Source organism: Mustela nigripes, chromosome 15 (genome assembly GCF_022355385.1).
Source record: "Mustela nigripes isolate SB6536 chromosome 15, MUSNIG.SB6536, whole genome shotgun sequence".
In the NCBI taxonomy this organism is placed as follows: domain Eukaryota; kingdom Metazoa; phylum Chordata; class Mammalia; order Carnivora; family Mustelidae; genus Mustela; species Mustela nigripes.
The window spans coordinates 74061569-74087560 of record NC_081571.1 but is presented as its reverse complement, the minus strand read 5'-3'; the positions used below and the strand labels follow the sequence as shown (position 1 = coordinate 74087560).

General features: G+C 53.7%; 2 protein-coding genes across 3 annotated transcripts; one reads left to right on the top strand and one right to left on the bottom strand.

Annotated features, from left to right (window-relative positions):
* Nucleotides 1-1479: 1479 nt before the first annotated feature.
* ZIC2 (Zic family member 2) lies at nucleotides 1480-6280 on the bottom strand. Of its 2 annotated transcripts, none has more exons than XM_059377525.1 (3): nucleotides 5123-6280; nucleotides 3130-3293; nucleotides 1480-2904 (listed from the first exon to the last, which is right to left on the bottom strand). In XM_059377525.1, exons 1-3 carry the CDS (start codon nucleotides 6192-6194, stop codon nucleotides 2557-2559), a joined length of 1584 nt encoding a protein of 527 aa, XP_059233508.1. In that variant the 5' UTR covers nucleotides 6195-6280; the 3' UTR covers nucleotides 1480-2556. The 2 variants fall into 2 exon arrangements, with proteins under 2 accessions (XP_059233508.1, XP_059233509.1); XM_059377526.1 differs by having other exon boundaries at nucleotides 2811-2941.
* Nucleotides 6281-15645: 9365 nt separating this feature from the next.
* ZIC5 (Zic family member 5) lies at nucleotides 15646-25507 on the top strand. Its single transcript, XM_059377711.1, has 2 exons — nucleotides 15646-18330; nucleotides 22723-25507. Exons 1-2 carry the CDS (start codon nucleotides 16782-16784, stop codon nucleotides 23163-23165), a joined length of 1992 nt encoding a protein of 663 aa, XP_059233694.1. The 5' UTR covers nucleotides 15646-16781; the 3' UTR covers nucleotides 23166-25507.
* The last annotated feature ends 485 nt before the right edge of the window (nucleotides 25508-25992 follow it).

Sequence of the window (25992 nt, the reverse complement as noted above, 5' to 3'; positions counted from 1 at the left end):
TCAAACTGATTTCCTCTGCCCCCTCCTCCAGAGGTGGCCTGGGTTGGGAAGGGGGGGGTTGAAAAACTATAAGTTTTTCCTCACAGCTTATAATGTGTTCAATGAACTCTCCCAAGGATCAGTAACATATGCCAATTATTTTAATAATTTTCCTTAATATTATTAGGGGTTATAAATTTGAATTTAATAGGGGGTTGATTGCTTCAGGAGCTGGTGCTTGGGCAGCTCGTTGGGCTGCTGGGGAGGACTAGCCAGGCCTCTGTCACCCTCTGGGGAACACACACACACACACACACACACACAGGCATGCACACCCCAGGCTGGAGTCTTTTCCTCCCCATTGAATAGGTGGCCTCCGGGAGGTCAGGGTTGCCCTGCTCTCCAAACAGCGGCCTGCTGGACCCTGCATCTTAGGCCACTGCCTGAAGGGGAAGGGGAAGGAGAGACACACCGGTGCCCAGGGTCTCCTGCCACCCCCCCGCAGGGTCCAGAGAGCTCACTGGGACATCCTAGGGAGGTGTCACCAGGGTCGCAGCCATACTTGGGTGGAGGGTGACTCAAGGACTGTAAGAAAATCTCCGAGGATCCTGAGTAAGAGATGGAGATGTTCTGATGTCTCAGGGACTTCAATAATTTCCCCCATTCCTACCCTTAGAACATTAAAACTATTTTTTACCTTCTTCCTTAGAGCATCTTGTTTGAAATCCAGACCAGTTCTTACAGGGCAGGGGAGGAAAGCTGGCGGTTGGTGCTCTGCCTCACTCACGTCCACCTGACCATTTCAATCTTTTTCTTATTCTATCTTACCGAATTCTTGAAGGATTCTCTTTTGTCTTGGGGCAACGGTTTATTGCTTTCCTAAATTCAAATGTACTCTCTATCACCTTCTCTTGGACATTCTAGTTTTTGGTGCACAGCTTTGTGAAGATAAGCAAAATTTCTTGAGCAAGCTCTCTAAAATTTCAAGAAAAAACTTTTGGTAGAAAAGGGCCCTTAAAGCTCTAATCACTGGGCCAAGTTCAAAAACAAAGTACTCAGTTCAGTTTTAAACGTGCAATTAAAAATAACTATACCTCAGCTTTTCAGAGGGAGGGAGAGGAAAGGGGGGGGGCAGGGAAGAGGGAAAACAAAGAATAAGGAAATGTTTAGTGCTCTTAAATCCAGTCCAAATAGCTGAAAGAAAGGCATTCCCTCAGATAATGGAGCCATTAGAAACTCTGAAGGTTCCTGCTGCCATTCCTCACAGGGCCCTTCCAAAAATTTAATTCACTCTCAGCTACAAACAAAGGACATAGAAAATAATTTTGAGACTTTCTGCCAAAGAGGCAGTTTGGTCTGGTTTCTGTGCGTACACATACCTTCCCTCCCCAGAACGCAAGGTGGTACCTCCTATTCATTTAGGCGGCCGAACCATACCCACATCAACCCTCAGCTTCCCGTTTTCTTCAATAACTTTGCTAGAAAAAAATAGTATGTTCATGCAGTTTCAACACATTTTATTATATTTCTGTATGCATTACTCTCAAAACATATCACAAGAAATGATCAAACCACTTAAAACCTTCAAATAAAAAATCTGAAACAGTTTATGCCCACAATTGTACATATTTATAGTTAAGAAACATTCTTTATAAATATTGTTTCCTCTGTAGCAAGTTAATACCATAATTTAATTACAAATGGATAAATATGGTAACGGGTATTTACAGAAGGAAGGGTGTTATTACGGAAAAGCTAACGGCACGACGTTTATTTCCCCCACAATCTTTCATACAGGAACTAACAAATTGAACTTGCAAAAGCACTAAAACATCACATGTAAACCCAGCTAACAGAAAAATACATTCACAAGCGTTGGTGGTGGTGTGTGTGTGCGCGCTGTGGATGAATGTGTTGAAGAAACAGAAGGGAGACTTTGGCACGGCTCGGTTTTTTTCCAGTCTATAGTTGCATGAAGTTTACAATCAAGTTGCCTCATAAAAAGGAACACAATATTCAATACCACAATACAAAATAAACCATTTTCTTCCACATTACTTAAAAAGAAACCGGGTAAACTAAAAAGGGAAAAAGAAAAAGCCCATCACTTGGGGAAGGGAAGAAAGGCAGGAAGGAACGCAATCCGGAGAGTTACAAATGGACAAACGTCTATACACCAAGAAGCCAGTAAAACCACCTTGGAGAAGGAAGAAGTTTGCTATGTACAGTTTGTCAGAAGACTGGGAACTGGGTGAGAAGGAAAGGGGGTGGGGTTGGAGGTGGTTAAGGATGGGGTTTTGTTCAATATTTTTATGGGTTTTTTATTTTTTTAATTTTTTTATTTCTTATTTTAAGTTTTCAGCTTCTGAGACTCTGGAAGGGGTATTTTTGCTTTTCATGCCTAGATTATTTTTTTAAAAAAACTTTTAAAAATCCTTCTGCTGGTAAAATCATTTTCATCATCATAAAAATCAGATTCATAATTTTAACAACACATCACAGGGTGCCCTTGGCGCTGGTCCCCCGGAGGGCTGCGCCAGGGTGGGGACAGGGAGAGGGAGAGAGGCCCCGGGCCTCTCACACGTACCATTCATTGAAGTTGGAGGAGAGGCCGCTGTGGCCCCCGGCTGTCCCGCTGCCCCCGCCAGAGCTGCCGCCGCCCCCGCCTCCCGCCCCGCCGCCACCCCCGCCGCTGCCTCCGCCTGAGCCGCCGCCCGCGCCGCCGCCGCCGCCCGAGCCTCCGCCCCGGTGCACCGCGGACACGGCCGCCGCGGCTGCCGCGGCTGCCGCCGCCGCTGCCGGGGAGAGGTTAGAGCTGCTCTGGGGTTCGGCGCTGGGGGACACCAGCCCCGGGGGCGTGGAGGACTCATAGCCCGAGCTGGCAGCCGGAGAGGACTCCGAGCCCTGGGGGGAGGACTCATGGACCTGCAAGACAAAAGCCGGGAGGGGAGACCAAAGGGGACTGGGTGTGAGTGCAGCTGCTGTGGGGCCCGAGCTCCCGGGGGGAGGACCCCCAGAAACGCCCCCCCTACTTCCACACCGTCGGGTCCCCAGGGAACCCTGGCCTTCCCAGGTTGGCCAGGGTTGTCCAGGCCGGCCCCGCACCGAGGTCCGGCCGCCTCGCAGTCCTCCCGGCCTCCCCGGTGGTACCTTCATGTGTTTCCGCAGCGAACTGGGGTGCGTGTAGGACTTGTCGCACATCTTGCACAGATAGGGCTTATCGGAGGTGTGGACGTGCATGTGCTTCTTCCTGTCGCTGCTGTTGGCGAAGCGCCGGTCGCAACCCTCGAACTCACACTGGAACGGCTTCTCCCCTGTGGACAGAAACATCGGCACTTGCTGCCCGCACACCCAGAGCCCCCCAGAGCCCCCACCCACTCTGGAAGGAGCAAGGCCGCTTCCCGAAGTTAAAGAGGACCTGGAAGGGCCTGGGTCGGTCCCCTCACAGGTCGGATTGTCTCTGCGGCAGAACTAACATGAAATTAACCGCCTTCCCACCTGCCCTTCCTGCTTATTTATTTCATATTTTAATTCTCTTCCAGACTGACACCCATTTCCTCCTATTTATAATGAATCTCAGGTAGCACCCGGCCCTGCCCACCTTTCCACAGGACTCCTTGGACTCGCAGTTTCTAACAATTGGTCTGGCCATGGAGAAGCTGTTATTATGACAAAATATTTAGGGCATTATCAAAATCACACAGGCTGCTGGGCTGCTGTCGGTTTGTCTCTGGGGCCAATAGGCAATTACATTTGGAGTTGCTATGTTGTTTGGGGATGGAGCTGTGGATCATGACTGAGCCAGTATTTTTCATCCAAAATTCTGTGAATTAAATTAACCGTTATTCTTAGTCTCACTTCTAGTCATTTTAAAATAGGTCGGGGAAAAAGGCAAATATTAGAGCTAAAACAGCATATAGCCAAGGCAAAGGCACAGGCTGGGGCGGGGGGGGGGGGGGGGCTGCTCAGCAAAGCCTTTCAAAATCTCCCTGTTTAATTTTCTGGCGGTCCCTGCATCCTGTTGCCAGAATTCCAAATGCTTGGAGTCATTTAGAGGTGTGAGAACTCAAACAACGTTCCTCTTGGAAAGGGGAGCATTTAACGTTAAATTCCATTAGCACCTAAATTGTTTTTTAAAGACATCCGCTCAGACACAGGACTCGAAAGCATTTCATGCAAATAAATTTCTCAAATTTTAAACCTTGTTAAAAGCTTGTCTCGCACCTCGGCTCCCTCCCTTCCCGGAAGAGAACAATAGGCCGCTGGCGCATCCCCACTTCGGAGTAAATATTGACGGGGGAAGTTGCTAAAACATTTGGCTTTCTTTTAGGAAATCGTCTGGCACGATTTTGGCTGGGACCTGGTCAGAGATGAATAATCTATGAGTCTAGAGGCGCCTTCTTTTTGCAGCTTCCTCTTCTCACGCGATTGCCCTGCGGGGCCGTGGTGCCCCGGGGTTTTCTTTGACCGGGTTGTTGGTCCAAGTTTGGAATCGCAAACCCTCTGGTACCCATTACAGAATTTCACAAACTACTGCGAACCCACCGTAAAGCCCCGTGATCTACCCCGAAATGGGCTTTAAAAACACCTTTTTCTTTTTTCTTTTCTTTCTTTCTTTTAATGAGAAATACCTTACAGCTTGGACTCACAACAGATTCATTTAAGGGTAAAACAGTCCCGGGAAGGATTTTTGGACCGCGAGTACAAGAAGTGGGAAAACACATAAGCCACCCAAACACAGACACGCAGTCGGAGCAGAAAAGCACATCCAGACAAGCTGGCAAAATCCTCTCTAGGCTCGATTCCCGGGCACCGAGTTGGAGAGCAGTTTTATTTTGTGCGTTCTATTTAGAACGGAAATTATTAACCGGGGCTGAGCAAACGAAGGGATTACACCCCTCAAAACATACATTTGATGTTACACCGACCATTTAAAACCCAATTTCCGTTCATGGAAAAAACCCAGCCCGATAATATTCTTTTTCTTTCTCCAACAAAAACAAGCCGCTGGCTGTCTCGCACACACAAAAACACCTCCCATCCCGGAGCAGGAGCAGGAGCTGGCGGTCTGCGCGTTTCCCCCAGCCAACCAACCACAGCCTCTCTCTTCCCCGCGCCCCATCCCGAGCCGGCCCGCAGTTACCTGTGTGGGTCCTTTTGTGGATCTTGAGGTTCTCAGAGCGCGCGAAGACCTTGCCGCAGCCCGGGAAGGGGCAGGGGAAGGGCTTCTCGCCCGTGTGCACGCGGATGTGGTTGACCAGTTTGTATTTGGCCTTGAAGGGCTTGCCCTCGCGCGGACACTCCTCCCAGAAGCAGACGTGGTTGCTCTGTTCCGGGCCGCCGACGTGCTCCACGGAAACGTGGGTCACCAGCTCGTGCATGGTGCTGAAAGTTTTGTTGCAGCTCTTCTTGGGGTTGCTCAGCTGCTCGGGGTCGATCCACTTGCAGATGAGCTCCTGCTTGATGCACTGCTGCCGCATGTAGCGGAAAAAGGCACCAGGGTGGTGGTGGTGGTGGTGGTGGTGGGCCGCGGCCGCTGCCATGTTCATACCCATGTTCATATTCATGGGACCATACTGGTTGTGGAGCTGCGCCGCCGAGTAGGGGTCGGTCCGCGGGCTGGCCACCTGGCGGTACTGCTCCGAGCGCCCGAACACCTCGCCGGGCAGCCCTAGGCGCATCTGCCCGTTGAGCACATTCTGCGAGCCGTGCGGCCCGTGCTGCTCCGGGAGGCCGGGGAAGAGAAGGTGGCCCTGCGCGTCCGAGTGCGCATGGTGCAGGCCGCCCGCTCCTGGCCCAAACAGCCCGTGCTGCCCGCCGCCCGGCGCAGAGTCCCCGAAGCCGCGGCTGCGGAACAGGAAGTCCCGGGTGGAGTTGAAAGGCGGCCCAGAGTAGGAGCCGACGTGCGCGGCATGGGGCCCAAGCGCGGCGGCTGCAGCGGCAGCCGCGGCAGAGCCGGGGTAGGCGCCGGGGCCCTGCGACGTGAACGCCGAGCTCTGGCCGGGGGACAGCTCGTGCGCGCCGGGGTTGAGCTTGAAGGCGCCCATGTGCGCGGCCGCCGAGTCCACGAAGCCGTTCTGCGCCGCGGCCAGACTCAGTTCGCGGTCCTGCATCTCCGCAGCGGCCGCCGCCGCCGCCGCGGCCGAGTGGTGATGGTGGCGCGCAAAGCTGCCCACCCCGATGGCCGGGAACTGCGGCCCCGCGTCCAGGAGCATGGCCAGCGCGCCCACCCGCCCCGCCGGCCCCGGCGAGCCCCGCACCTCCTCCGCTCCCACTCCCGCCCCGCGCGCGGTGCGTCCGGCGGCCGCCCGGCTCCGAGCGCAGGCGGCGGTGGTGGTGGTGGCGGCGGCTTCAGCCCCGGGAGCCGCGCTCGTGCGCCCGCCGCCTCCGCCGCCGCCTGGATCTGCCTCGGGCGGCCGGGCGCGGAGCGAAGGCGCGGAGAGGAAGAGGAGGAGGAGGCGGCGGCGGAGGAGGCGCGGGAGGAGGAGGAGGAGGAGGTGGAGGAGGAGAAGAGTCCAAAGCCAGGCGGAGAACCAAAGTGTATTAAAGGAGCTGCGGCGGGGGCGGGCGGGCAGGGCAGGGGAGGGCGGGCGGGAGGAGGGAGCGGGAGGGAGGTGTGGGGAGCGGAGTGGAGAGGGGGGCCGACGGGGGGCGAGCGCAGCGCCGCGGCCCCCACCCCTGCGCGCACCCGCGCGCGCACGCACACACTCACTCGCTCGCACGCCCCGCGGGCCCCGGGCCCGGCAGCGCCAAGCGGCGCCCGCAGAATGAAATCACAGCCGCGGCGGGGCCACTGTGCCCGAGCGCGGCGGCTGTGCACCGGCTAGGCTAGCGGACGAGGAGGGGACGGAGGCGAGCTCTGCGCTGGGCGCCCCGGCCCGGCGCGCCCACGGCTCCACCTGACCGCGGCGGGGGCACTGGGGCGGCGGGCGGAGGCCGGGCGCCTTCTCCGCTGCGCGCTGGGTCGGCCGTTCCCTCCCCCGCGGCCCTACTCGCGCCGCCCCGCGCGCGGCGGGTATTGTTCGGCGCAGCGGCCGCGGTGTTTAGCCCTCCTCGTCCTCCGCGCTTGGCATTGGCTGCGCCTCGCGTAGTAAACTTGCAGCAGCCGCGAATTCCCCCAGATGAAGGAAGCTGCCGCGCCGCTCCCTCTTTCTTTAAGTTGTGCAGGAGGAGGAGGCGGGGGAGGAGGAGAGACGGGGGCTGTGGGAGGGGAGAAGGCTTGCAGAGGGAGGGGAGGAGGGGAGGCTGGGCTGAAAAACAATAACAACAATAAAAAAGTGATCTCTAGCTCGCTCGCTGCCTCTCGCCCGTCGGCCACAGACGCTGGACCCGGAGCGGGCAGCCGCGCTCCCGAGGACCGACCGGAGTCCGAGATCCGAGCAAGTGCGAAGAAGCCAAAGCAGGTCCCCACCCCACCTCCCCGCCCCCCCTTCACGGGTGCGGTGGGCTCCGCTCTGTTTATTTCGGTGGGCTCTGCAGCCGACGCCGCAGCCTTTTATTTATTTTTTTTTAATTTTTTTGTCTCCTCCTTTTCCTCTCCCCTCCCCCGCTCGCCCCCGCGTCTCCCGCCCCAGCCTCCCCCCTTCCCTCCCGCTCTCTCTCTAGCTCTCCCTCCCGCTCCAGGCCGGGACTCCCGGTCACACCGCCCCTTTAACGGCGGCTCCCGCCCCGCCCGCCCTTCCGCCGCCACCATTGGCCGGCGAGGCCCCGTCAATCCGGCGCCCCCGCCCCGCGGCGGGTCCGCCCCTCCTCCCGCGTTCTCCCGGAGCTCCCTGCTGCCCCGGCAGCCGCGGATCCCGCGGCTCGTCACAGCCAACCGGGCCTGCCAGCCTACAGCTCCTCGCCCGCGCGGCCGGCGCTGCGGCTCCCGTTCGCGCCCGGCCGTGGCTGTCCCCGGAGTCGGGAGGCCCGCGTAGTGCCGGCCCGGGCGGCGAGGTCGCCGTGCCCTTGGCCGGGTCCGGAGGAGACAGCACCCTGCACTCGCGCCCTTCTGCAGAGGCCGCCGACTCCCCGGGGACCCGGGCCGCTCCCGGCGGGCACCGAGAGCGGGCGGCCGCGGCCACTCGAGAACTTGGTTGGCAACCGGGTTCGCCGGGCGGGAGGTGCCACGAGCCGGGACTCTCCAGGCCCCGGACCCAGGCGGGAGCGCGCGGCGGGGAGCGGCCCGGGGACCCGGCCCGGGGTCGGTTAGCCCTCTCCCTAGCTACTCCCCTCCCCTCCTTTACACTTACTCTGTGGCACTGAAAACACAGGTGCTGGATGGTGGGCCTCGGGAGAGCCAGACATGCCCCTTTCTCCTACTATTGGGACACTCACCCAGACACCGCCCCCTGCCTGGCGGTGGCCCCCCACCCGCGGCTCAGCGCCCTCCGCTCCCCCCGCCGCTCGCGTCCTGCTCCGATTACAGCAGTAAACACTGGGCAGCGGCCCCCGGGAGGGAGGGGGGGTTGATTGGAAGTCGTTTAAAGGCAGTGATACCCTCGGGGTGGATGCCCAGATGCCCTGGCCGCCGCCGCAGTGGGGTGGGATGTATGGGGACGCCGGAGGCGCGCGGCGAAGCAAGGCTCGGGCTGGAGCTGGGCGGAGGGGCAGGCTCAGGGCCTCCCGAGAAGAAGCCTCCAGACTGGTAGGGCTTAAACCTTCTAGAAGATATTTACCACTCCTTCTGCAGGACCTGGGAACACCACCAACCCCTCCTTCGGGCGGTGGCGGGGCCGGGCAGCTCCCAGTGCCGCGGCAGGCCCGCCTCGCGGCTCTGGGGCTACAGCCGCTCCCCCTCACCCCCGGGATCCCGGTTGGCGGCTGGGAACATTTCCTGCCCCGCTGCCGAAAGCCTGCACTCCCAGAGGTAACCGGAGAGGGTACGCCGGGCCCGGAGGCTGCAGAGGTGTGAATGAAAGGCCTGAAGCCAGCGCCTTTCTTCGCCTAGTTGTCTAGAGAACCGCTTTTATTTACAAATCTCTGAGAGTTGGAATAAAATTCAAATAGAAGATAACCAACATGCATTTAAAATTTTCACGTTGAAATGAAATCAACAAAAACGCGGGAAGACAGCTCTAGCTCGCTATTGCTGGGAGAACCCGGGCTCTGTCGGCGGTCACCGGCTGTCACTCTCGGCTTAAGCGGGCTTCTGAAGGTCGGAGCTGGCCGAAGCCCCTTCCCGGAGGTGCCCAGTGTCCTCCCGCCGCCCCCACCCCATTGCCGTTAGAGGGGGGGCAAGAAGTCGGGAAACCTGGGTCATCTTGTCTGAAAGCCCAAGATTTTTGTCTGGAAGCTGGAGATTCTCCCCTTACCGGAAAGGAGGAAATGTTCCTTATTTCCACACACCTCGGGGTGGGGTGGGGTGGCAAGTGCCAAACTGTATCCCTAAGCAGAGAGGGCATTAGACTGAGAGAGACCGAGAAAAGAGAAAAGTCTCCCAAGGAGAAAGGCTGCCCTGCTGCATTGTATCAATTAAAAAAAAAAAAAAATCCCCAGTATACAGGCTTTCACACTTTTTTACTTCATTCATCTATTTATATAGGGGTGGGGCGTCATTGAAAGAGCTTACTCCAAAAATATTGACTAAACAAAATATTTTCTTAGAGAATGGTCTTCTTTCCCATCTAGAAACCTCGCTTCCCTCCTTTTCAAGCCACCAGACGGCAAGTTTTCCTCTTGTCCCGCGTTCTCACCTCCTCCCCAGTCGTCTGTCCCCCCTCTCGGCCCCATTCTCTCCGTTCGCTTTGATTCCCCTTCTGCAGCGTCCAGGGTTCGGGCTGGCGCGGCCGGGCGCTCGCCGGCGCTGGATGCCCGGAGCCGCGCGCGGCCGGGTGGTGGGGCCGACTCCTTAATTCCCGCGGGAGAGGCCGCGGGCTGGGCCCTCCCGGCTGTTCTTTCCCGGCTCCAGTTCTCCTCTCTCTGCAGGACACAGAGGAGCTGAGCCAAGTTCAAAGTCATGTCGCCGTCCCCTCTTAGAAGTGCTTTATTTCTCTACAAACCGCAAAACCCCTTTCCCCCGTGACACAGTATTCTTTCTTTCTTTATTTTTAAGGCAGAAAAAGGGAAGAGAGAGACGACAGCCAGAAAGCAAGGGGGGAGAAACCTGCCCAGGCTTTCAGAGTCATCGCCTCAAAAGTAGATTTGGGCTCCTTGGCCGAAAGGAAAAAAGCGGCTAAGATGCGCTCTGCGCCCTGTGAGTGATCAGTTTTTCAACAGGTTTCTGGAAGGGCCAGCCTTGGCAGCGTCAGACCCACGGGACCCACAACTGTCTCCATCGGGCAAATAGGTTCCCTCTTTTGTAAATTTTCCAAAATTGTTCTTTGAGTCTCACCGGGTCGACCCGGGCCCTGGGGCTGACGCGCGTCGGGGCTTTGCTGTATGCGGATGGCCCCGCCTGGCCGGCCCCTGGGCGCACCGGCTGGCGTCCATCTCCACCCCTGCCCCCGCTGTGCAATAGGGAATTCGGGGTGTCTTCAAAAACCGCAGATCCTTTCAAACACGCGGGCAGTCATCCGCTGAGCACCTCACTGCATTCTGTGGGCCTCTGTGAATGGTTGACTGACTTCTTTTGTAGCATGACCAGGATTTTGCGTGTATATACACATAAAACCGGTGTATATGTGCACTCACACACACACAGGTATATCTCGGTAGTCAGGAGAGGCCCAAAACAAACAAGCAAACACAAGTGACCTTTACACTGGGAAGCAGAAACACTCAGTGGCCCTACTATTTAAATTTTTAATTTCCTCTTAAGGAAAGGGGGTGGGAATGGGAGTAAAAAGGAGAGAAACAAATGTAGAATCAGCTGTCCATACACACCAGACCAAAAAAAAAAAAAAAAAAAAAAAAAAAAGAGGATTTTGGCACCATCCTCTGTATCACAGACTCATAAATTCAACAAGATCATCAACAGGATATTAAGTTGCAGAGCACCTTTGATTCCGCCCTCCCAGCCACTCCTGGGCCAGACGACCCCTGACCCATGAAGGACCACATGTGTGGTGGGAGCGCCTCCTTTGTAAAACCCACCTAGAACAAAAGTTCTTTGTCAGAGCTTCAGAGAAGGGTAATATAAAAAAAGAGAAAAAATTGTAATGTAAAAGAAGGGGAAATCATGAAAATCTCAGCCAGTGTTGTAACTTTTAAATACCATTTTTTAAAGAAGGGGGAGGTCGAATGGAGGTGGGGAGGCATCCGAGGATAAAGCCCTGTCCAGTCTGCTCGAAGAACTTCTCTTCTTCCTACTGTTAAAATTTACTGTTCTGTAACTGGGCTTATAAAAAGTCTCCCTATAAAATATATGCTCACCAGCCTGTTAGTGATAGGAATGCAAATGTTGGTCTATTTGTCGTTAGGGACTCATAGGGAAAAAACAGTCAACATTTCTGTGTGACAGTGGTGGTGGTTTTGCAAAAGGAAGACAACTAATTGTCCTGACTTTGTCCCCTCTTTCCTGATGGGAGTGTTTCTACTGCCGCAGAACAAAAACAAACCAGAAAACAGGAGGCATTAGCTTACATGAATGTGTTTAATTATTTTGAGGACCGTTATCCTTTGGGCTCCCAAATGAACTACTTCCAGGGAGGCTGAATACTGGTGACAGGAGAGCAGCTCTCCAGTAAACTGCAGTGTTATTGCAATAGACTTTGTAATACAATTTATGCTGTCACTCATAAATAACAATGCCATATGTCAACCATATTGCTTCCACAAGTAAATCCGTCAACGTGTCACTATTTGACTTGTCTCAACAGCTTCTTCAAATACTGAGGTATAGATACTGGAAGGGGTGTGGAACAGGGGAAAGTGTCCACAAAATCTGAGATTTTAAAAACACCACCAACCACCACCACCACTGCACAGAACCTGGGCTCCTCCTTCAGTTCCCGTCCCCAAACATCCTAAAAGATAAAGAATGAAAGGGAGAAGAAGCGTATTTTGGACCCAATATAAATAAATATTGGATGGTTATATGAACCGTGAACACATAAGGGAGTTTTGTCCTTCCTGCTTTGACCTTCTAAGCATATTTTCAAGCACAAGAATTAGGCATTTCCCAAGAAATTACCTGATGGTCAAATGTGGGTCAAAGGCCATTCTTCTACAACCCCCATCTCTGAAGGTAAAAATGATTGATAACCAAATGAGAATATTTGATGACAGGCCAATTTTACTCAACTTATTTTTTAGTAATGGGAAAGTAAAGAAAGCCATATTTTTTCAAGGGCTTTTAAGCACTAAGGTCAGGGAGACATGGGATGGGTCTCCATTCTTGATTATCCAAAATAAACAAACCCTAGATCCAACGTTTATGTAGTCAGAGCTACATAATCTCAGTCTTATGTCTAAAAAAAAAATTAAAAAAATAAAAAAAAAATCCTCATTAAGTCTCCAGGTATATGGAACAGGGGATCATAAACTTTAGCAAGAAGCACATTTTTAGATTACTCTTAGGCCAAAAGGTATCCGTGAAGCCTGAGGAGCCAGGGCCAGCTCAGAGGGGCGGGAAGGAGAGGCAAGCCTGGAAGACACGCTCAGAGGGCTGAGAATTGCCCGGCGCTTGGGAGCACCCAGGCCCCCCGGACTGGCTCGAAGCCCCCAGGAGGTTAGACCGCGAGTGGTGAAGGCGGGAGGGCGGGGGTATTTGCCGAGCAAGCCGGGCCAGGGGCCGAGAGAGGGGGCCGAGTACCTCACCGCCTAGATGCCTAGGGAGCCGGATAGGAGAGACGCCTTGAAGCCAAAGTCCTCATCACTTCCGGCATGGCGAAGCTCAGTGAAAAGGAACCTCTGCGGGCCCCTTAGCCCACCTTGCCTGGGCTTTGGAGAGGTCTGGGTGTTCTCCTCCCCCACCTTCTCCAGGGTGTGCTAGTACCCCTCCTCCTCCCTGTTGAGCACCCACTGGCGCCCTTGGGCTGGGTTCCTTTGATCCCCGGAGCCATTCAGGGCACCCTGTTCGCCCTTGAGCGTGCCTCTGGCGCGGCCCAAATGCCACTGGGCGCTGCCAGCCCGCCGGGCACCCGGTCCTTCGGCAAGGAGGCCGCCCTCGCGGAAACCACGCGGGACTGGCGAGAGGTAAAGCGATCTCCAGGGCAATAAAAAGCAGCTCAGTGGGTCCCCCAGATCCTTTCTGGTCCACCTCACCGGCCCCGGCTCACCCCCTCCCTCCGCCGGCAGAAACAATCAGACAAAGGCTCAAAAGCCAGGAAATGTCCAATTCACTTCCCTTAGAGTTTATTAATCGCCCACACCCATCACAAGGAAACTTGGCTGTGCTCAGCGAGGAACGGAGGGCTCCGGGGGGGGGCTCGGTCACCACCAGCCCTGCGCAGCGGGGAGCCAGAAGCGCCAGCCCCGGCATCCCCGGGACCGGGTCCTATTGCCTCAAGGCAGCTGGGCGCGGCGGGGCCGCCGGGTTCGGGCCAGCTCGGCGTTTACGGTACCTCCTCGGCCTCCTCCTGCCTTTGTTTGGCTCTGCAAGGAGCCTGGGATTCCGGGTGCAACAGGGAAGTCTGAAAATCGATGCTCCCCAAGAGCACCTGTTGACCCCAGAAAGGGCATTTCCAGAGACTGCCACGTTCTGCCCCCACACCAGTACCTCCGCCGCAAAAACGGACAAGGGCACGAGTTCTAGGGTCGGCCCTGACAACCCGCGCCACCGCGGAAACACGGGGCTCCAACCACAGATGGGAACTGGCGTAACGACTTCTACACTCTGCTGCCTTTTTTTTTTTTTTTTTTTAAACCATTATTATTATTTTCTTCAATGCCCTGGAAATTGCTGGTGTTTATTTAGGAAGTGCGACACAGTTATTGGGTCCTTAGAAACTCGGGATGTTAAGGGGGTTTGATTTGGCTCCCAAATGGCTTGAAAAAGAAACGGCGCACCTGGGGTCAGGCGGGTCATCACAATAACAAAAAGCGCGTCTACAAAATAAAAAGCTCTTTTATAAAGAAAGGCAATCCCGGAAATCCACTGCGAGCCTTCCTGGTGACCATCTAGCTAGGCCTATTCTCAGGTTTAATTGGCAGGCAGTTTATTGGCTCCTTATTGGTGTTGATTGAAATTTTGCTCCCAGTTCTTTCTTTTAAGAATTAGCATCTCAAGTCGATTTACCTGAGTCAATTATCTTTTTAGAGTCTGGGTTTGGCCATAAATTTGCAAATATTCATTAAACTCACTTTGTAAATCTCCCTCTTTCCAATCGCCACCCAAATCTCTATGATTTCCTAAGAAAGTCTTTTCTTTTTTTAAGGCTTCCATAAAAAGAAATTGATCCGGGAGCTGTATTTGAATTAAGACATATTAAATCAATGACAGATACATATCACACTGTGTTTGACAAGAGTTGTACAAGGAGGCGGGTTCCAGATTCCGCACGGCTCTGCTGCACCATTATTCACATTTTTACAGCCAGCCTTTTCCTTCATGCCTTCACCCATTAAACCATTAAATTTCAGCAATTCAATAAAACAAAGCAGTTATAATTTTGAGGAAAAGCTATTTTGAAGGGGGTGGAGGTACCCATTTTATTGCACAATAAAAATGCTCAACAACCCATATTAAAAGGCGGGTTATATTTATTTTCTTCTTTATTTATTCGTTCATTATTTAGTTTGTTTTTTACTTATAACCTGCAGGATTGAATGCAAAGCTGTTATGGAAGTAGTGATGATGGTTGCCAAGGAATTCAAATAAGGGGAAACTCCTTTGAAATGTTCTTAAGAGAGGATGAAGACACTGGTGACAAATCCAGATATGATGCTTTCCCAGAAACCATCCATAGAGAAGGCAGCCCTTGCTACTTTTGCCTGGTTGGCTTGAGACATTTTAAATCTTTGAGAGGAAAATTGTAAAAGGACTCATCCTCTCCAAATACAGATGCGGATTTTGTCGCTGTTGTTTATTAATTTTTTTTCCGTTGTGTTTGCACTCACGCTTTTCTTATTTGCCCGTATTTGAGCTTCATGGAGCCTTAGAGAAAAAAACCTATTTGAAATTTGACTGTAGTATTTTCTTTGTTTGCTTGTCGGTTTTATAAGAGGAATGACACTCCCAAGGCTCACAGGGAAGTTCCCTGTTGAACATTGCTCAGACCGATACAAGTGGGGCTATCAAATCAGTTCTTTTGAAAATATTTCTTACCACTTCCCAGGACCATTTCCCAGGAACATAAAGATGACGGCTTTATGCAGTCTATTTTTACTTGGACTGCAAACGAATTAAGCTGGTAACTTGTTTTTTTGTATCCCCAAAGCAGGGGGGGAAATCACGTTTTAGTCATTATCACTTTTTTACAAATAATTTTATGCAGGGCAACACAATAAAAATTAAAACCCCTGACTGTAATGTTTGAACATCTTGGAACATCACAAAATTTTAAGATGCTTTTTTTTTTTTTTTTTTTTTTTCAAGAACTGAAGTGACACTTTTGGGCAGCAACAACCCTAAAGTTTGGAGGTGCCATATTTCTCCACCCTCCCCCTGCAAAGTGATGCAGGAACCTATTTCTCTTTTTAAAGAGGTGTGATAACAAATCCTTTGGAAAAGATGGGGCTTGCCTTTTTTTTTTTTTTTTTAAAGCCAGTTTATATATTTTTCCCAATAAGACAACTCGCCTACTCTATTAGGGTTAGTCTATTGCTGAATAAATAGCAAAGGTGTTGCTTGATTTTAAAATATTCATTTTACTGTATCAATTTCAATTTGTGGTCCTTTCAATGAAACTGAGGCACACATATGGAGTGCTTTCTGGGCCGGAAAGAAATTCTGCGTAAAGGACATTGTTTACTTAGCTGCTTCCCTCTGGAGAGATGCCGTTTGGCCTGCTCTGCCACTGTATCTCAGAGAGGCAAAAGTTAGAACCGCTGCCCGATGGTCTCCCACCCCCATCCCCGTAGATCTAATTGGAAGTGGCAGATCTAGAACCGACGAGCAGTGAGATTACACTTCGAGCCAACTCCTTTGAACCACGCTGAAAAGGGCTGCATGAGCTAAAAAGTCGAGGTAAAACGGTTCCTTTTCGGGAAAGATTTATTTTGACTTCACCTGGAGTCTCGCGGAGCCAAATCACTTAAATAGTTTTGCAACCAATAGGACTTTAATATCCTTCCTCATCTCGTCGCCTGTCGCTGCGCCCTACGGGAGCGCTCGGTAGAGTGGGTGTCCTTCCCAGATAAGAAGTTTCTAGCATCCCCTCTACAAGTACGACGACAGGTACACTCTGTTCACCTTCCTCCTCCAGAGAGCAGCCCAGGGCTCCTCCAACGGAGGAGGTGGAAAGTGTTTGCACGCTGGAGGAGACGCTGCGTGCGGTGAGGCGGGGGTTTTTGAAGTTGGGGGTTCTCCTCCTCCCGCCTTTTGTCCCCGGGTGGGGGGGGTCCCCAGCCCTTACCCACGCCGCACCCTTCGGCCGCGTGCCGGCGCACGCTCTCCGAAAGGCACGTCATGGGAACGCGGGGCGCTGCGCGCGCAGGCCCAGCGCAAACTTTCTCCAAGTGCAACTTGGGCATCCCCTGGAAGGCGGGGACGCAGGGCTTCAGGGGAGGAGGGGGCGCCTAGAGAAAGCGAAGGCGGTTGCGAGCACGGGGGCGGATCCCTGCTGGGCCCGAGGCCTGAATGGGAGCCAATCCGGCAGCCGGGGCTGCTGCCAATCACGCTGTTCCCTCCAATCCCACCCGTGCCATTTCCAAAATCTCGGTCCCACTGTGCAGCTCAAATGTGGTGTTCGCTCTGCCAATCGCTGGAGGACAGAGTGGGAACAGGAATAAGCAGAGTTAGGAGGCCAGGACAAAGAAGTTAAAGAGAGCCTAATATATACATGTTTTTGAAGGTGGGCAGAGGGAAAAAAAAAGTCCCCCCAGTGAGGGTCTATGGGTCTGATTGTGCGGTTCTGATGGAGCCCCCCTTGAGCAAGAGGAACCCGCCAGCGCTGAGATTAGCGGATTTGGCAACGGCTCAGGCCAGGCCGCTTCAGAATATGACAGGCTTCCCGGCGCTGTCCAGCCCGCCCGCCCACTCCCACCTCCGCGCCACAGCCACGCACCTCCGCCCTCGGGACCTGAGCGCTGACCCCGGCGTGGCCATCACTCCGCTCGGACCCGAGCACATGGCTCAGGCGAGCGCGCTCGGCCTCAGCCCTCCCTCCCAGGCGCTCCCGGCACAGCCCGAGGCGCCGGCGGCCGCCGCCCGCGCCGCACTCTCGGTCGCGCACCCCGGCGTCCGCACCTACCCGGGTGGCGGGGGCAGCAGCCGCGCGCAGCCCTCCGCGCCCCCGCCCCCAGCCCCTCCTCTTCCTCCCTCCCCTTCACCCCCCCCTCCTCCCCCTCCCCCTCCTCCTGCCCTCTCGGGCTACACCACCACCGACAGTGGCGGCGGCGGCAGCAGCGGCAAAGGCCACAGCAGGGACTTCGTCCTCCGGAGGGACCTTTCCGCCACGGCCCCCGCGGCGGCCATGCACGGGGTCCCGCTTGGAGGGGAGCAGCGGTCTGGCACCGGCTCCCCCCAGCACTCGGCCCCGCCTCCCCACTCGGCCGGCATGTTCATCTCCGCCAGCGGCACCTACGCGGGCCCGGACGGCAGCGGCGGCGGGGGCCCGGCGCTCTTTCCTGCGCTGCACGACGCTCCGGGAGCCCCCGGCGGCCACACGCACCCGCTCAACGGCCAGATGCGCCTGGGGCTGGCGGCGGCCGCAGCAGCCGCCGCGGCGGAGCTGTACGGCCGCACCGAGCCGCCCTTCGCGCCGCGCTCCGGGGACGCGCACTACGGGGCGGTGGCGGCGGCTGCGGCCGCCGCCCTGCACGGCTACGGAGCGGTGAACTTAAACCTGAACCTGGCAGCAGCGGCAGCGGCCGCGGCGGCCGGGCCCGGACCCCACCTGCAGCACCACGCGCCGCCCCCGCCGCCGCCGCCGCCGCCTCCGCCGCCGGCGCCGGCGCCCGCGCAGCACCCGCACCAGCACCACCCCCACCTCCCAGGGGCGGCCGGGGCCTTCCTGCGCTACATGCGGCAGCCAATCAAGCAGGAGCTCATCTGCAAGTGGATCGACCCCGACGAGCTGACCGGGCCGCCGCCGCCGCCACCACCGCCCCCGGCCGGCGGCGCCAAGCCCTGCTCCAAAACTTTCGGCACCATGCACGAGCTGGTGAACCACGTCACGGTGGAGCACGTGGGCGGCCCCGAGCAAAGCAACCACGTCTGCTTCTGGGAGGAATGTCCGCGCGAGGGCAAGCCCTTCAAGGCCAAATACAAGCTCATCAACCACATCCGCGTGCACACGGGCGAGAAGCCCTTTCCCTGCCCGTTCCCGGGCTGCGGCAAGGTCTTCGCGCGCTCCGAGAACCTCAAGATCCACAAGCGCACTCATACAGGTGGGTGTCCGTCCCCGGCCGCGTCGCCGCCGCCGCCGCCTCCCGTGCCGCCGCCGCTTCCGCCGCTGCTTCTCTTCCTCCTCCTCCTCCTGCTCGCCTTCATTTTCCCTCCTTCTGCTGCTTCTCTTCGCATACGTATAACCCGGACATGTGACTTCTTTTTTTTCTCTCCCCCCCCTTTTTTTCTACGAATAAGTAATTCGATAGCACACACAGGCCCCACGCTGGGTTCCCACACGGTGGAGTCTCCAGCGCGTCCGCAGCCCCTCGGCCGGGACCGGCAACGCGCTCCAGCCGCCGCCGCCGCCGCCCCGGATCGGAAGCAGCAGCAGTCGGAGCAGGAAGGCGCCCAGGACGGTCGGCAGCCCCTATTCGCCCGGCCCCGGGAACCTGGGGAGGGCGATGGGGCAGGGGGGCCGGAGCCGCCCCGGTAGCTCTTCCCGCCTCCCGACTCGGTGGCGGACCCCTTGCGGTCGCCGTGCTCCGGAGAGCGGGCGTGCGAGGGGGCACGTGGGATTTACTCCAGTACTGAGGCCTCTAGGCCTAGCTCTAGGCGGCTCTAACAGGAGGGGAGGGGTCCCGTCCCTCCGGGGCGTGGTGCACAAGGCCAAAGGAATGCGCCCCTGCCCCCCCCCCCCCCCCCCCCCACAGTCACACACCCCACACCGCCCCCAAACCACTTCACACACCCGTGTCTCATACCACCCACCTCTGCCTCGTGGACACCCACATGCTGGCACACTCCTCCACGTACACCCTCACGCACTTTCTCAGTTACACGCCTTCGCATACACCCATGCTTACACTCGCAGCATCACACAGCTCTGTCACACACTCACACGTGCCCTAGAAGGTGCTGGAGAAATTCTCTCTGTCCTTCCAGAAAAGGTTCTAGTTGGAGGAGGACAGGGTGAGAGCTAGTCTCTTGCGGGCATTGGCCCCGCGGAGGAACTTGGGGGCAAACCCCCGGCGCTGTGGCGACCCCTCGCATCCAAGCCCCAGTCCTGCCCCCACCCCCACCCCCACCCCGTGAAGGCGGCTGCGGCGGGGCGGGTGGGTGTTTCCTGTGGGTCGTGTGTCCCCGTCGAACGCACGAGCGCGTTGGGCGGAAGCGCTGATGAGCGCGAGCGGTCGGGATTTATAGGGACAGACGATATTACCCCTCGGAGGACACTTAAGTAACTGGAGTTTACGTTCAGTAATTACTTAGCTGATTTATCGGCGCTGGGCGGCAAGGAAGCAGCCGCCGTGCGTGGGCCCAGCGCCCGGCTGGCGGCCGGGGCCGAGGGCATCCGGGGCGCCAGGCGGATCTGCGGGGGGAGCCGGGTCGGGGTGGCCCGGGGCCGGGGCCGGGCTCCTGTCTGCCAGCACCTGGCAGGCCTCACGTGGACCGACGAGGGGCCGGAGTAAGTCTTCCCAGGAAGTCTACGACCCATTCCCATTTTTCGAATCGGGATCGGTCCGCCCTAAGGAGTTTTCCAAAAGGAAAAACTTCCCTAGAGGCTTTTGTAAAAGGTCCCTAACCCTCTTAGCGGTTTGCCCCTACGCCCAGCCCTTGCCGCCGGGACAGGGTTCCAGGACCCTAAAGGGGGCACGCGGGGCGCAGGAGGTGGAGCTGCCCTCAGCCCCGGCCCCAGTGGGCCCCCGAGAGCAGAGCCTGCGGCCTGCGTCTCGGGGCCCTTCCCGCCTTTGCAGGCCTCGGAGAGAGGCGGGGTCGGGGGGGGGGGGCTTTCGTCGGCTGCGGCCGGAGCGGGGGCCGTTTCCGCACGCGTGGAGCAAGGAACTGGGGGGTGCCCGGCTCCCCGCTCCCTCGGACCGCGGCCCCCGGGGAAAGGGGCGCGCGCACGGCGGGGCGGAGATCCCGGGTGCTGGGGGGCCCAGGCCCGAGCTGCCTTCTGGTTCCGCGGCGTGCGCAGGGTTGCGGTTCTCGCCCGGGCCGCGGGGAGCGATGCCAGCGTCGGGTCCACGGGCCGCCTCGCCCAGGCGCCTTGTGTGCGGCAGGGGGACCATCGGGGGACCCCCCATCCCTACCGCGGCGCTCTCGCGTTTGGGGGTTGTCCCGGATCCCGGAACAAACGAAGCAAAGGGAGTGATTCCCCGGCCGCTCCCGAAGGCCCATTTCCTGACCCACGTGCCCCCAGCTCGGTTTATAACCTTCCATCGGGCCGGACTCGAGTTCCCTCCGGGACAGGGAACGGGTAGGCAGGAGAGGAGCTCATGCACGGCCCTTACTCTCTCGAATTCTGCAAGTGGTTAAATTCTGATTGACCCCTCGGTCAGAATCTGAAATGTAAACACTGGGGTCTCTCGCCCTCCCCAGTGAGCTAGAATTTGCTCAGTGCCCCTCTTAGGCCGCCTGGAAGACAGGCGGTCCTATCACCTTTACTACCCTCCCCTGCTTTCTTCCTCTACCTCCTTCATCCCTCCTTTCCCACTCCCCCGCCCCTCATCCCACATCTCCCTTCGCCGGGCCTAATTGCTTCTCTGTGTCGTGGGCAGTGCGAGGCGGCCGGTGGCGAAGCGGTGCGCTCTCTTCCCGACCCGGGACACGCAGGGAGCACCGAAGCGGGAGAACTCCAGACGACACTGCCCGTTTCCAAAGGATGAGTAAAGCCGCTTAGGCCTACGTATTGAAGAAAGGCCGATTATAATTTTGTAAATGATGCCCCTTTAAGTTAATATTATCTTCAGTTTTTAAAAGTAGAACACAGAAATCAGGACAGATAACATGTTTTGATAAAAAGTGATTTAACATTTTTTTGTTGGCATTGCAGGTCATCTGCTGAGAAGGTTGGGATGATTGTGTTACGTTGTGTTTTTCCCCTGTAGATCCATGCCACCCGTATGTTTAAATAATAACCTAATTTCATGTTTAGACAGTATTTCCAGGTGGGATAAGTTATATTCCAGCCATATGAATACTTCCAGTCCTATTAATAATATGCTCTGGCATCAAAGCAGTTAGCATTGCTGAAATTAAAACAAAACAAAACGAAAACGAAAACCACACCGCACTAAAATATTTGTATAAGAAAATTCACAAAAATTTATATACATTCAGCTTTTAATAGTTGTTTGTTTTTTAAAAAATATATATATATTATCCCAAACTAAGGAAAAAGCCGGACCTCGTGAACCAGCAGAATAGCTGCTAGAACGTAGAGAAATTCAACTTTATTTTTAAAATCATGTAAATATTATTGAACAAACAATATTATTGAAGTGTTATTGAACAATAATGTGTCTGAGATGGCTTGGTCAGTCTTGACTCGAGTCCATCAAGTTCGTAGATGCTTAGGTGAGCGGGAAAATCCGTACTGTTCACTATCTTCCTTTCTTGCTCTTGAATGCCTGCATATATGGCTGGGTTTCCATTAAGCATTGTCTTATTGAGGATTTCCACTTCCTGCACTAGGGGCCTTGTGCTTAAAGGCATGGCATCCCTGAGGTGGTTAGAGCAGTTTCAAGGGGCCATGGGCCAAAGACTGGTAAATAGTCCCTTTTCTGACTGTTCAGTAAGGTAGGAAGCTGTCAGCATCTGTTTCCCTGGAACGTCAGGTGTGGGCTTGGTTCTGGTGGGGCCTTGAGGGCCTTGCTAATGTTTGCTGAGATCCCCTTCCTCAGGCTCTTAATTGCCCTGCCAGCTGGGAGGGACGGTGGTGGTAGAATGAAGAGGCGAGGCGAGGCGGTGGGCCTAGTCTCCACGCAGCCAGGCTTCCAAAAAATCAAGCGATGGGATTGTGTGTTTCACAGGTGCCTTTGTTTCTGAAGAGAACGGGATTTGGCTTTTTTATTTCATTTCTTTTCCCATCAGGGGAACCCTGGGGCCGCTCTGAAACAAAATGCCATTATTATAATTTTATGGCACCCCCCCCTCACTTCACTTTTAATTTAGTGGACTTGCTTACTTTCCTTCTCTTTTTCTTGTATTCTTTCCCCAAGCTGTGGCTTTTGGAAGAATCATTTTATCAGCATTTATCTTGACAGGGGATCTGCTTGTATTTTTGCAGGAACAGACCCTGAGGGCAGTGAGAACCTGGGTACTGGGGTCCTGGTTGGTTTCCATGTTGCCTCCTAGACTTCGCTGTACCCATGTTACCCTTACCCCCTCCAGTGCCCACCCCCCTACTCCCGACCCCCAACCCTGTGGTGCTGCGGGGATTGACATCCAGCCTCTCACAAGCCCAGGTCCAGGGAGAGCCTCCAGGCCCATCCCTGAAGGATCCCTACCCTGCTGCCTTCTGGAACATAGGGATTAGGAATGGAAACCAGGCTGGGGAGTTGGCCTTCAAGAGAATGGGAAAATGCCTCCAGATTTCCGCTCCAAGATTTCTCTCTCAAGTGAGGGGTCTCTGAAAAGCAACTGTTGACCTTCCCTATGTTTTGTTGCAGGGGAAAAGCCTTTCAAATGTGAATTTGATGGCTGTGACAGGAAGTTTGCCAACAGCAGCGATCGCAAGAAACATTCCCACGTCCACACCAGCGACAAGCCCTACTACTGCAAGATCCGGGGCTGTGACAAGTCCTACACTCACCCCAGCTCTCTGAGGAAACACATGAAGATTCACTGCAAGTCCCCCCCGCCTTCTCCAGGAGCCCTTGGTTACTCCTCAGTGGGGACTCCAGTGGGTGCCCCCTTGTCCCCTGTGCTGGACACAACCCGGAGTCGCTCTAGCACTCTGTCCCCTCAGGTGACCAACCTCAATGAGTGGTATGTTTGCCAGGCCAGCGGAGCCCCCAGTCACCTTCATACACCTTCCAGCAATGGAAGCACCTCGGAGTCTGAAGACGAGGAGATGTATGGGAACTCTGAGGCTGCGCGGACCATACGTTAGAATTTACTCGTGATAATAATAATAAGTCATAAGTGGGAGTCCTTGGACCGTATCCTAACCTGAGACAATGCCGAGCCTGAGACAAACCCTTGACTCAGACTTGCCACCGGGTCTAATTAGCCCTATTTATTCCGTTTGAAACCCTATGGTGTTTGTACATTTAATTAATTTAATTAAGATATTTGGGCTTTTTCTTTCTTCTTCTTAGAAAACAAACAAATAAAAAAAAAAAAAAAACAATCAAACCGGACTTGTACGTTGCAGGGGGACAGGGCTAGGAGCAAGATGTCCCAAGGGTTAATCGAGATCCACACTGCCAATGCAATATCCGTAGACTTTGGAAGGAGTGAGAAAAAGCATGAAGTCAGAACTGCACAGAGCAACAAGGCCCTCTGCATTTCCCGCAGTGCCTCGAGAATGCCTTTACCACCACAACCTGGGCTGCTTTGGAGCCTCTCTGCCTCCTCCTTGGGCCCTAAGTCTAAAAAGGCCTCTTGATTGTAAGCCACACACTTGCTGCATCACCAACAGATCTCAGACTGTACCTGTGTCCAAAACTATTTGTAAAAACCCTTTAAGTTCGAATAGTTGTCATTTGAAATTCCCACTCTTTTCTTACGATCTCCTCTTAACGCACTATTTTTATACAGGATTGTTTCCCCAGTACCCTGCCTGTGTGACGGAAAGAGAAAAAGATGCAGCAGACTTAACATGTCTCCATTGACTGTGCTACTGTGATTGTTCCAGCACAAGTGGAGAGAAGCGCTGCTGCAGTAGACAACTGTGCAACTGTGATTTTTTGTGAAATAGAAGAAATTCAAGTGCTCTCCTTTTTCTCTGTGGGTTTTTTTTTTCTTTTTTTTTTAATCTGAAATCTCAGATGCTGCCTCTTGATTGGGTCCAAACTTCTCATGTAATAAAAAAATAAGTCTTGGTTAAGTGTTTGGGATTGCCAAAATTAACAGGCAAATAAGTCTAAGGAGGTGTGATGTCGGCAACATGCCTATTTTAGGGAAAGCTGATGTTTTTAAAACAGGCCAAGCCCTCTTTTATACTGTTGTATCAACCTTTTAAAAAGTATTTATTTTTCAATGCCCGAAACTGCATTTTTGTGCATTTTTTTCCCTCCACCTGAGCACCGAGCACACGGAACTGGATCCCAGTTGAAAACGACAGTGTGTGAAGTGTACGATTTACATTAAAAGAGGGGAGGGAGTTGCTGTACATATTAAAATTTTTTCAAAGGTTTATAGTTACCACCAAACACTGATGAATGTGTGACCTTTGCCAGAGCTGTCAAGCAAGGATAAAAAAGGTCAAGGACCTAGGACAATAACTCTTAGTCAATTTATTTGCAGTCCGTGCAACACATCTCGTGCAAAATCTAGCCCATCATAAACATCATACAACTATACTAAAGAGCACTAATTTATCCTCAGAGACCCTGAAGACACCCCCTCCCCAGGGTTTGTAGAAATTTGTTTTGTGTGCTGTGAGTGGTTGATGCAGTCTTGTCATTGTTAATAACGTGTGTGAACACTATTATTTGTACAGTTGAATTAATTTATTTTCAGACATCATCCTTTGTTTTTTTCCTGGAAGAGTTCAAAGCACACCAAAGAATTCTGTTATACATTTTGGTGAAAGATTGTCGTTTAAGACCCACGGTTTATTTAAGGAAAAAAAAAGAAGAAAAAAGGAAAGAAAATGGGGAAATATATTTTTAAGCTTACTTGAATGAACAACGTAATGTGAAAACCAGGACTCTTCCTGCATGTCTTTTTTGCATTGTGTTGACGAGATTATATATAGTTTATAGATATATTATATTACTAGTACAGTGCATGGTGCTGTCACTTTGAAAGCCTTTCAATGTTGTCTTCAGATTGTTACAGTGACTATGAAACATGCAGACCCTCCTTTATAAAGAAAAAGACCATAAAACTTGAATATAAAATAATTCTACATTTTTAAAGTTTATTTGCTTTTCATATACCCACTTTCAGAGCTCTTTCAAATAGACAAAGTAGATATGGACTTCGGGGGGATAATTTATGTATCGTAAACTTATTAGAACAAAATATTCCTGATTTATAATGAGTTGTTTTATTTATACAACTTCTTCAATGGTAGTTTGCACTATTCTTTATTATGCTACAGGTTTATTTATTATGAAACAAAGGAATATGTATTTTATGTATTTTGCCATGCCTAGGGTCGCTCTGCCACAGATTTATTGGTTCCCAATACACCGAAAATGAAAACTTAAAAATGTGTACCTCCACTAGAAAGAAAGCAAGAATGATTATGAAGTTAAAAATTTAATAAAGGTATTCTTCCTATGTCTGGTTTATGTTTTACCTAATGGCGTGCTTCTGCCATTCTCGTACAAACAGAACAGGTTGCTAAACAGAGGACAGTGGGTTCTCCTGAGCTCCATAACATTTTTATAGCTTGGTTTACTTTACAATCTAATCTAGAAAATGCAGTGTATTTATGAAGACTAAGCCGAGTAAGTTGCATGTAACACCAGCATAAATCTTAGGGGTTACTGCACTCATTGGTTAATAATATCCTGAGTGATCCTAATCACTGAAAACCTGGGAAGTGAATCTGAGCATTTCTTTGGTGTCTAGCCTCAGAAGTAAAAAGGTAAAAAGAATGAAGAAAAGAGGCAGGGACAGGGAGAGGCTTCCAGACACAAAGAAGGTAAACTCAGGAGCTGGGATAGGTGTGGAGTTTAACAGGCTGTATGAATGGTGGGCATCAAATGCCTCTCACCATCAGGTAATGGGGGGCGGGGGTTGGGGGGGGGGCGGCTTCCAGT